The 12188-nt window shown below is 37.5% G+C and overlaps 1 protein-coding gene across 2 annotated transcripts in view; it reads right to left on the bottom strand.

Moving 5' to 3' along the window:
* Positions 1 to 12188, bottom strand: part of CCDC81 (coiled-coil domain containing 81) — a 56676-nt gene that overhangs the window by 38324 nt on the left and 6164 nt on the right. The window contains exons 2-3 of one of the 2 annotated variants that reach the window (XM_010990539.3): positions 8224 to 8316; positions 3008 to 3207 (exon numbers count right to left, since the gene is read on the bottom strand). In XM_010990539.3, coding sequence (XP_010988841.1) covers positions 3008 to 3086 — 79 coding nt within the window. In that variant the 5' untranslated portion in view covers positions 3087 to 3207; positions 8224 to 8316. Of the gene's footprint in view, positions 1 to 3007; positions 4109 to 8223; positions 8317 to 12188 lie in introns of those variants that run through there. The other variant, XM_064492779.1, reaches the window with a different exon arrangement.

Below are 12188 nucleotides of genomic sequence, written 5' to 3'. Positions count from 1 at the left end.
TCCACAGATTGCTAGCTGTGTAGTCTTCAACCAGTTCACATCTGTAAAATGATGACAGGACCTTCTAAGGACTATAATTATATAACATTAAACTTTGGTGAAACACACGGAAGCAGCAGGCATGAACATATACAACAATAAAAAATTAATTTATGTGTTTTGCTGAGGTTGGGAGTTTATCCTCATCTTCCTTACAATGGGTCATTTGTGAAAGTAAATAGTCATTTGACTTCTGCTTCTGTCATTCAACTAATAAAGCTTTTGCTGAAGTCACCAGTGGCCTCCTTGTCAATAAAATCAACAGACTTGTTTAACATTCACCTCTCTGACCCCCCAGTCATATCTGACACTGGTGACCGCTCCCTCCTCCTTTAAGCATCTCTCCTTTTAGCTTTTGTGACACTACTCTCTCCTGTGTCTTCTGCCTGCCTCTCTAGGCATTTCTTCTCAGTCTCCTTTGCAAGCTCACCTTCCTCAACCTAGCCATTAAATGCTGGAGTTTCTCAAGGCACAATCCCAAGCCCTCTTCTCTTTCCACTTTACATTCTCTGCTTAAGCAGTCCAATCCATGCCCAGGGCTTTAATGACCACTAATTGTTTATTTAGAAGCCCAGACACCCTCAGTCTTTTGAGGTTCTGGACCTGTGTACTCAACTGCTTACTTGGATATCTCACAATGGCACTTTAACTTGGATTTTCCTTCCCTGAAAATCTTGTCCTTTACCCAGGGTTTCTGTCCCATCATCTACTCAGTTATGTAAGCCAGGGACTCAGAAGTCATCCTGAGACTTCCCTTTTCTCTCACCTCTATATCCAGTCCTATACATCTACCATAGTATGTAGAGTTGTTTGTTTTTCCCTCCAAATAGCTGTTCAGTCTGTCCACTTCTCTCCATTTTCACTGATATCAGTTCAAACCAAAAGTGAATTCAGACCACTCATTCTCACTTAGGTTACTGTTATAAGCATTCTTGACCCACCGATTCATTCTCAACATTGCCACCAGACTAATCTTTTCAAAACACAAACTTGACCATGTCATCCAGCTCCTCCTTTAGCTCCACTCAAAACAATTAACAGCTTCCCATCAAGCTGAATCTAAAGGCCAGCATCCTTAATGTGACTTATGAGGCCCTGCATAACGTGACCCATCCATTTCCTTGCAGCCTCCTTCAGAACACATTCTCTTTCACAGCTACAGAGCAGCCATGCTGACCTCCTTTCAGTCTCTTAATCACACCATACTCCCTCCCACTAGATCTCTTGTTCTTGCTTGTCTCTCTGCCAAGAACACGCTCACCTCCCCTCCACTCCCTACTCCACTGATCCATTTCACCTACTTAATTCTGAAACCAAGCAGGACACTGCAGGGCCTTGCCCAGGACAGATTCCCCACCTCTGATCAGCCCCTCCCCCACCCCTGTGTCCTGTTCCCTGCCTGTTATTTGTTTTAAACAAACAAACAAACAAACAAACAAACCTTTAGCCTCCTAGGCCTTCCCCAAGTTCCAAAGAGAAAATTTAATCAAAGAAGCGAGAACATGCAAAAACAAAGGAAAACAGTCAAGCAAGACAAAACAATAGTTTAGCCATAAAACAAAGTCAAGCACCTTTAGTTCCTCATCAAGGGCTATACACAATATCCTGAGCCATATCCTTGAGTTATTTTGCAGATACTAAAACCCCCACCAGGTGGAGGAAGTTAGCTGCATGGGGACCATCAGGACAGAGACCCAAGGCTGATGACTGAGATTCCTGAAACATCACCCTGTTACCTCACCATCAACCATTCAGAGAATTCTACACAAGCTAATTATGCACTTCACAACTCCCTTTCTCATACTGTCTTTAAAAATCCTTCCCTGAAAGCCATCAAGGAATTTGAGTCTTTTGAGCATGAACTGCCTGTTATCCTTGCTTGGCCCTGCAATAAACTTTTCCTTCACCACAACCTGGTATCAGTAAATTGGCTTTGCTGCCTTAGGGCAAGTGGACTCAAGTTTGGTTCAGTAACAGTTCCAACTCATTCTTCACATCTCAGCTCAAAATATTCCTTTTTTTGGCAAATCTTGGGTACACACTCACCCTCATTGAAAGTTCTCATTGTACCATACACCTTCTTGCTAGCACTGAATGTAAATTTATATTTATTTCTGTGATTACTTGGTATTGTCCCCATTAGGTTGTAAATTCCAAGATGTTTGCTCAACATCTGTTCTCTAGTGCCCAGCACACAGTAGGTTCTCAAAACTACTTGAATGACTAAATAATATATAAAATTTATAAATACGGCAAATATTTTTAAATCCATAAAACCATGATTGTAATGCTTCTTTTAGAATTATTTTAACAGGAAAAATAGGAGTGATACAGGGGAAAGAGAAAGAAGAGGTGTATACCCCTATTTATTTTTGTCTTTTAAAATCATTTGGTTAAAAGCTTAGACATCATCCCTAAGTTACAATGATTTAATAGTAATAATAGCTTCCAATTCTGGAGCACCTTTCTTCCCAAGGCTCCTACTGCTTGCAGACAGATCTCACTGTCACTTTGGGGTCACTCTTCTAAGAAACTATGATTTTAACCAAGCCTCGTAAGTTTTCTATGACAAGATGTCAGGTCTTCTTCCAAATACCCAGTTCTTTTTATGGTCTCACTTTCTTAACACAACCCCAAGGTAACAACAGCAACAAAAGTAGCCTTGTCTTTGCACGGATTCTGAGGAGTGGTGTTTGGGGTGGTTGTTTTTAGCTAGCATTTATTGAGCACTTACTCTGTGCTAGTCCCTGAGCTAAGGGACATTATCTCGTTTAATCAAAAACCCTCAGCTGGCCCTTTCCCTCATTAAAGAAGTCAATAACATGTCTCTGGGCATCAAGCAAGAGCCTGCCAGTGACTACCAGCTGGCTGCCAAGGCAACGCGGCCACTCAAGGTAGCCAGAGGAAGGGGACAGGGAAGAAGCAAGTAAAAGGTTCCTCCCCAGAGCCCCTGCCCCATGTCGCTTACCCTCCTGGCTCAGCGAGAGCAGAGTGGGCAGCACCTGCCTGCCCAGGTCCTGCAGGGAAGCGGCGATGGTGTCCAACATCTCCAGTCCCAAGTCAGCTTGATGCTGGGTCCTCAACTGGTCTCTTTTCTTTTTTATATGGAATTTATACAAACGTGATTTTTCCACCCCCAGCTCCCTTTCCCGGGAACTTTGGATGTTCCTTAAAAATAAAAATTACCCAAATCTTGATTTTTTTTTTTTCTTTCTTTCTTTCTTAAACGTTCTTTCTCTTCATCCCTCCTCTTTCCCTCTCTGGCTCTCCGTGAACAGCTCCCACCACAGGACCTTGTAGAGCTATCCGGTACTTGAACTAGAGTGTGCAAATCCACGCCCTTGGGACCACTAAGAAGCCCACTGAGAAGGTGAGCCGGAGTGGTGAGCAGGGTAGAGGGAACACTGGAGGGCTGCCGCAGAGGAGAAGGCGGAGCTCGTTGCTAGGACGCGACAAAGGCCTGCTCCGTTGCTAGGGCGTCAGAGTAGGGCCTCGGCCCCGCCCACTTAAATGGGACGGGTCCCAGGTGGCCCAAGTGATCCGCGGCTCCAAGCAGCGAGGCTGGGAAGTAACTTCATGTTTTTTAGCTATGTTTTTTCCTTCCTCTTTTACCCCGGGCAGCCAAGAGACTTGGTCCCTTGTAATCACCTTGGACAAATCTGGGAAAAACTTTCAGCCCTAAGTGATGGACTTACCGAGTTTCCGGATCTGTTTGAGGGTTTGGTTTTTCCCGGGCTCCTCTCCTGGAGGATTGGGGAAGGAGCTGACATTTTTTTCATTACAGTCATTTTTTCCCTCTTCCCTATACACTTGCCGAATCTCATTCTACAGAATTTTTATACTCTCCCCTCTGCTGATAATGAATTATCACAAAGCGAATACACCCCTGTAAATCCAGGTCAAGAAATTGAACTCCATCAGTACCACAGAAACATACCGTAAAAATAAGTAAATAATAAATTAAAAAATAAAAAGACATACTTTTTTAGAAAGGAAATTGACTGTCTAAAGCAAAAATAATAAAGTATTATAGGATTTATAAAATATATGAAAGTAAAATGTATATCAACACTAGTGCAAAGGCTGGAAGGTGGGAAATGGAAGTATATACCTGTAAGGTTACTATACTACACATAAAGTGGTATATTATCACTTGAAGGTAGATCATGATAGGTTAAACATGTATACTATAAACTCTGTACTTAACCACTAAAATAATACAAAAAGAATTATAACAAATAAGCCAAAAAAGAAAAAAAGACGGAATTTAAAAGTCAATTAATCTGAAAGAAAGCACAAAAAGAACAAAAACCAGACTTGACAAATCAGAAAACAAATAATGAGATAGTAGATTTAAATGCAACCATATCAATAATTATGTTAAATGTAAACTAAGTGGTCTTAAACACCAGTAATTAAAAGTCAGAGATTGTCCGATTAGTTAAAAAGCAAGACCCCACTACAGGTTGCCTACCTGAAATACATTTGGAATGTAAACAAGTCAGCTGAAACTAAACTGGTGGCCAAAAGTATATCATGCCAACACTAGTCAAGAGAAAACTGGAGTTTAACATCAGACAAACTAGATTTCAGAGCAAAGGATGTTACTAGAGATAAAGAGTATCATTTCATAATGATAAAGGGGTCAACTTATGATGACATAAAAATCCTAATTATTAGATCCTAATTATCCTGCTATTTCATTTATGTTCTTAATAACCGCTTCAAAATACATAAAGCAAAAACTGTTAGGTTGAAGATTACCAATTAAAAAATTACCAATTTTTATTTTCTTAATGTAAAGACATATCTATAGCTTATTATTTTATATAAACTTTTAATTCATCACTTAATATATAATAACTTTTATCTTGAACAAGGAAATTACCCATAGAAAATGACTAAAATCTGATGTATGGACACAAACAAATTACTTTCACATTTTTAAAGACTTTTCCACAAAGAAAATAGCAGACCTATATGGCTTTAATGGTGAATTCTTCCAAATATTTAAGAAAGAAATAACATCAAATTTACACAAACTCTTCCGAAGAACAGAAAAAGAGGGAACACTTCTGATCTCAGTTTTTAAGACCAGTAGAGCATTATACCAAACCTGAAAAGGACACTGCAAGAAAGAAAAACTACAGGCCAGTATCTCTCTTGAATGACATAAAAATATGTAATACATCATAATCAAGAGGGATTTATCTAGGAATAAAAGGGTAGTTGAACATTTTAAAATTCCATCAGTATAATTTCACAGCATTCACAGAATAAAGAAATAGGGGGAAAGCACAATCATCTCAATGGATGACAAAAGCACGTTTGATAAAACTAAACATGCATTCATAATTTTAGGGGAAAAAATCCTCAACAAATGAGAAATGGAAGGAAACATTCTTGATTTTAAAAAGATTATCTAGTAATAAAACCTACAATGACATCATTCTCAATGATAAAATAGTCAAAGCTTTCTCCCCAAGATCAAAAACAAGGTGAGGATGGTCAATCACTAAATGAAAGAAGCCAGTCTGAAAAGGCTACAAACTGTACAATTCCAACCAAATGACATTCTGGAAAAGGCACAGCTACAGAAACAAAAAGATTGTGGTTTCCAGAGGCTTCTGGGGACGGAGGGAGGGAGGGAGGAATGAATAGATGGAGCACAAGGGATTTTTAGGACAATGAAATTATTGTGTATGATACTATAGTGGTAGCTATATGTCATTATGCATTTGTCAAACCCATAGAATGTACAACATCAAGAGTGAACCCTAATGTAAACTATGGACTTTGGTTGATAATAATGTGTCCATGTTGGTTCATCGATTGTACCAACTATGCCACACTGATGAGGGTTGTTGAGGGTAGGGGAATATATATGAGTGGGTGGGGAGGGCTATGTGGGAACTCTCTGTATTTTCTGCTCAATTCTGCTGTAAACCTGAAACGGCTCTAAAAAAATAAAGTCTATTAATAAATTTTTTTTAAAAAGATGAGCATGTCCACTGCCACAGCTTTTATTCACCACTGCTGGTCAGTGCTATAAGACTAGAAAAAAATAAAAGGTATACTATTGGAAAGAAAAAATAAAATAATTTTCATTTCATATTACATAATTGTAAAGACAGAAAATCTGAAAATATAGCAACGATTAGAATCAATAAGTGAATTTAACAACAAGCTCCTAGGTATAAGGTCAACATATAACAATCATATTTCTGTATGTCAGCAAGAAACAATCAGAAAATAATTTTTTAAAATACCACTTATAGTAGAATAAAAAAAATCAAATATCCAGGAACAAGTCTAAGAAAAGCCCCATAGGCTAATATTGAAAACTACAAAATATTTTGAGTTTTTACCATAGAAAAAAATTAAAGATGACCTAAATAAATGGTGAGCTATATCATGTTTATGAATTAAAAGACTAATATTGATGTCAGTTTTCCCCAGTTTGATGTGTATATTCAATGTAAACTCAGTCAGAAGCCCAGCATGAATATCTGGTGGCTATTGACAAGCTGAATCTTAAATTTTTATGAAAATACAAAAACCCTGAAATAGCCAAGACAATCTTAAAGAAGAATAAAATTAGAAGAGTTATACTATCAGAGTTCAAGACTTACTATAAAGCTGCAGTAATTAAGACAGTGGAGAATTGGTGCAAGGATAGACAAGTAGACCAGTATAACAAAACAGAGTTCAGAAATACACCTACACCTGGGTGGAAAGGGGTAAATTGGGAATTCGAGATTTGCGGATACTAGCTACTGTGTATAAAATAGATAAACAACAAGTTTCTTCTGTTTAGCACGGAAAACTTGTGCTATATTCATTATCTTGTAGTAACCTATAAGGAAGAAGAATATGAAATTGAATATATGTATGTGAACATATGACTGAAACATCATACTGTACACCAGAAATTGATACACTATAAACTGACTATACTACAATAAAAATAAAAAATAAAAATAATGAATAAATAAAATTTTAAAATAAAAAAAAGATATACACCTATACCTATAGAGTCATTCAGTTTATGACAAAAGTATCACTGCAGTTCAGCAAGGAAATGATAGTCTTCTTTATTAAATGGAGCTTAAACAATTGCTTATTCATATGGAAAAAGCAATACAACCTACCTCACACCAAACTCCAAAATTAATTCAAAGTGGGTCATAGATCTAAATATGAAAGCTAAAAAATAAAGCTCTAGAAGAAAATGGAGAGTAACTTCACAACTTTAAGGTAAGCAAAGGTTTCTTAAATATGAAAGAAAAAGCACTAACCTTAAAAGACAAAATTGATAAATTTGACTTCATTAAAATTGAGAACTCCTGTGGGGTGGGAAGGGACAGACTGGGAGTTTGATATTTGTAGATACTGACAGGTATATATAGAATAGATAAATAAGTTTATGCTGTATAGCACAGGGAAATGTACACAAGATCTGTAGTAACTCATGGTGTAAAAGAATATGAAAATGAATATATGTATATTCACGTATGACTGAAAAATTGTGCTGTATACCAGAAATTGACACAACATTGTAAACTGAATATAACTAAATAAAAAAAAAAAAGACCCTAAAAAAAATATTGAGAACTCCTGTTATCAGAAAACATCAATAGGAAATTGAATAGGCAAATCACAAACTGGGAACATATATTTGTAATACACATATTTTATATATTGATAAAGGATTGTATCCATAATCTATAAAGAATTCTACAGATCATTAAGAAAGCTTTTAAAATTGGCAAAATACTTGAAAATGCACTTCTTTAAAAAGGAAGCTAAATATACATCTAACTTACGATGCAGCAATTCCACTTCTAAGTATATCCTCCCCAAAGTAACATACTGAGTGCATGTGTCTGTAAAAACCTGTATGAGAATGTTTATAGCAGCTTTATGCCTAGTAGCCCAAAACTGGCAACAACCTAAACATCCATTAATGGGTGAACGGATAAACAAATGAGGTCTATTCATATAAAGGAACATGACACAACAACGACAAAAGAAGAAACTACTAGTAAGCACAACATAGGTAAACCTTCAAACTACTATGATGAGCGAAAGAAGAAAAACTCAACAGTACAAACTATGGATTACATTTACATGAAGCTGAAGAGCCAGCAAACTAATTTATATGATAGAATTCAGAAAACTTACCTCTGGGAGATGGAGCATCAACCAGAGCATTTCCTTGGGGGCTGAAAATGTCCTATATTTAGATCTGGGTGGTGGTTACACAAGTATATACACCTGTAAAAATACATACATGCTTGTAGTTTACTGTACAGGAATCATACCACAATAAAGGTGTTAAAAATGCATACATGCTTAAGATTTATTTTACTATGTGCAAATTAAACTCTAATGTCAAAAATGTACGGACCAGCAATGCACGTATTATTTAGCACACTGCATGCACAGCCTTTGCACAGCATATTCTTCAGTATCAGGCCATTTAAAAGTTAAACTTTTTTAATCCTATTTAGGGACACAATCTAACATAGCAGTTAAGACTCTGGGATTGAGAACCAATCCTTAAACAAAAATTTGTTGAGCTTCCTATTTTGTGCTAGGCTGTGCTCTGCACAGTGGAATAATAAACGGTAAGCAGCCTAGAACCCATTCTCACCGAGATCACAGTCTAGTGGGAGATACAGACAACAAAATACAAACAATGTAATAGTAAGAAAAGTGAGGCAGGAAAATTGGACAGAGTGAGGAGGCTACTCTAGAGAGGCTTCTCTGAGATTACATTTGAAGAGAGATCTGAATGATGTAAAGAAGACAGCCATGGGAATATTTAGTGGAAAACTAAGCCTGAGGCCTTTAATCTTCTATTCCGGAAAGCTTGGGCAAGCTACTTAATTTCTGTGAGTCTTAGTTCCATCATCAGTAAAATGGGGATCATAATAATTTTAAGTTGTGTAAAGGACTGAATGAAATAACACAGGCAAAGTGCTAACAGTATCTAATATAAGGACAAATAAACAGTTGTTTTAAATTATGGGATAAGATGCAAACAGAATGAATGCATCAGTAATAGGGCATGGGTTTTTTCTTATTCTTCTATATATACAGTGTAGATGTTCCATAAACATTTGGGGTTTGGTGTATTTTAATGTAACACCTGTTTTGCAAGGAGTTCCAGTACAACTCTACACAGAAAAAGAGAATACCTGAAAATGGGGAAGCTGGAGAACACGAATTGGCTAAGGAAAGCAGTGGGAATTCAGGGGGAAAGAATCAGAATAACTGTTTTAAACAGATAGTACACTTTTCCAAGTTCAGGTCATAGGATACAGAACTGAGATGAGCCAGATAACAAGCTAAACAATTAGGTAGCCATAGTGGAGTCTAAACTTAGGTGTACATATTTCACACATTCATGCTTTCTCAAGCCTCCCTGCTTCTTTGTGGTTCTCTCTTAAGTTGAAATGTCCCTCCAGATTTCTGTTATGTTCTTGTGCCCAAGCCTCCGCGGTTACTGGGAAACCCTGCCGTCTCCGTCTGTACAGGTAGGTCATGGGACCCTTGTCTGGGCTAATATTTTTCATCTCCAATGGGGTTTAATATTTCTTAAATGATTGTTACACTAAAGCACTTTGTAAAAAGCAGGTATCTGGGAACCTCCCCAGGATACACATCACACTATTTATATGTAAAGCACCATCTGGTGAAGAAGGTGACTATACTTTAAGTCACCAAGATGTGCTTTCCAAACTCTGAGATTTCAGAGAGCTTTGAATACCACGCTAGACAAAAGCCATGATTACTTGTATGTAGATGTACCTATTGTCAAAAAATAATTTTCCTTGAGTGAATGTTTCCTGCTCTTTTACCTCCTCCCCATTTCCTCCCATGCTTACTTCTTAATCCCTCTCTCCTACATTTCAACTGGTTCATTGAAACACAGTTTTGGTTGGCAATTTGTTTTGTTTTGACTGCCCAAGAGCATCCAGATTTCCTTTTGGAATTCATACATTCAGACTGTGGGTAATCTTGCTGGCACAGTAATTCCTGGTGACTACATTCCATTACTGAAGCTGAAGGACACAGATCCTTGCCTTCTTAACTCAACAGGACCAGGGGCCAGGCATGTGACCCAAGCTCAGCTATCAGATGCTCTGTCTTGGACTCAAGAGTGTTGAGCCAGTGACATAGAGACAACAGGAAAGTCTGGAAGATATACACTACAGAGAAGGCGTGCTCTCCTCACCATCCTGCTTTTCAAAGATTGCCAGCGTTCCAAATGCCTACCCCTCCACAGCCCCTGTGATTCCTGCCCATTTCCAAGTGTGACTCCCCCAGGTCCCATTAATCTGTGAGCTTCCCAATCATCTTCCAATAACTCCTTTCTCTTTAAGTTAGCCCAAGTCAATATCTGTGGTCTTGTCTTCTTACAAGTTTGCAAGACAACTAAATGTCAGACTAGAGTGGTGGTGTAAAATGAGGCCACCCGTCCTCTCATCCCATTATCAAAGGGATAAACTTAAGGATTAAAGAGAAACACTGAAATCCTAGCTTTAATTAGTCAGGGGGCTTAAACAGAGTCATGTGCAGGATAATGTGAGGCTCTTTTGAAATGAAAGCCAGAAAAAGAAAAGGGCAAATATCAATAGGAAGATTAGACCCTTTTAATGTAGATTAGATCAGATAGTCCTGGAATGAAAATTAATCCTCATAATAGCACACTAATGTGGAGTATTTTAAGGGAAAATGAGCTGCAGCTGGGAAGCACCTAATGGACTCCCCTTGCACTCCCCCTCTCAACAGAACCTCTCTCCCTGCAGAGGCAAATGGAGGGGAAAGCTGAAGAAACACATGTATACACCCAGGGAGTATATCATGCAAGAGAATTTGTGAGACAGAAAAGGAACTAGGGGCTAAAACACCTTCCTTCTAACGAGTGGCTTTGTCAGAAAGACAAAGAAACATGAATCTCTCCTGAGATATTTTGTCACCTGATGACTTATGCAGTGGCATAAGCAGGGCAGGGGAGAGAGTTAACTAGAGCAATGGCTGGATGCTTGCTCTCTGCCTATGGAACACTCATGGGACCAGTTAGTAAAGAATAGCTTAAAGTTCTGTAAAGGTATAGTGTGTACTCAGGAAGAAAACCTATTTGCAACAGGGAAACAGAAACCTGCTCCATGGCTGCTGACAGCTTATCAAGTCCTTCTTTCATGGATCATGCATTTTGTGTATATAAAGTCATTGCCATACCCAAGTTCATCAAGATTTTTTCTTACATTATCTACCAGTTTTATAGTTTTGCATTTTATATTTAGGTAGATATATGATCCATTTTAGGCTTATTTTTATGAAGAGTATAAGGTCTGTGTCTAGGTTTATATTTTTGCATGTGGCTGTCCATTTGTTCCAGAAACTCTCTGCTCCATTGTATTGCCTTTTCTCCTTTGTCAAAGACCAGTTGACTATATTTATATGGGTCTATTTCTGGTCTCTCCATTCTGTTTCACCCATCTATCTGTCTGTTCTTTTCCTAATACTACACTGTCTTGATTACTATAGCTAAAATAAGTCATGAGGTTGGGCACTATCCTCCAACTTTGTTCTTCTCTTTCAGCATTGAATTGGTTATTCCAGGACTTTTGCTTCTCCATATGAACTCCAGAATCAGTTTGTTGATAGTCACAAAATAATCTGATGAAATTTTAATGTAATTGTATTAAATCTATAGATCAAGTTAGGAAGAACTGACATCCTGAGAACACTGCATCTTCCTATCCATGAACATGGAATATTCCTTCATTTATTTAGTTCTTTGATTTCTTTCATCAGTTTTGTAGTTATTCTCATGTAGATAATTTTGTTAGATTTACACCTAAATATTTCATTTTGGGGGGGACTAATGTAAATGGTAATGTATTTTTAATTTCAAATTTCATTTGCTCATTGCTAGTATATAGGAAAACAACTGACTTTTATTTATTAACCTTGTATCCTGAAACCTTGATATTATCATTTAATAGTTTCAGGAGATTTTTGGTCAATTCTTTCAGATTTTCTACATATATGTCATCTGCAAATGAAGACAGTTCTATTTCTTCCTTCCCAATCAGTAAATCTTTATTTCCTTTGTCTTATGCATTAACTAGGAT

The sequence above is a fragment of the Camelus dromedarius genome, chromosome 12, assembly GCF_036321535.1.
Source record: "Camelus dromedarius isolate mCamDro1 chromosome 12, mCamDro1.pat, whole genome shotgun sequence".
Classification (NCBI taxonomy): Eukaryota; Metazoa; Chordata; class Mammalia; order Artiodactyla; family Camelidae; genus Camelus; species Camelus dromedarius.
Note: the sequence above shows the minus strand (reverse complement) of the source record. Positions and strands in the feature narration are given on the sequence as shown.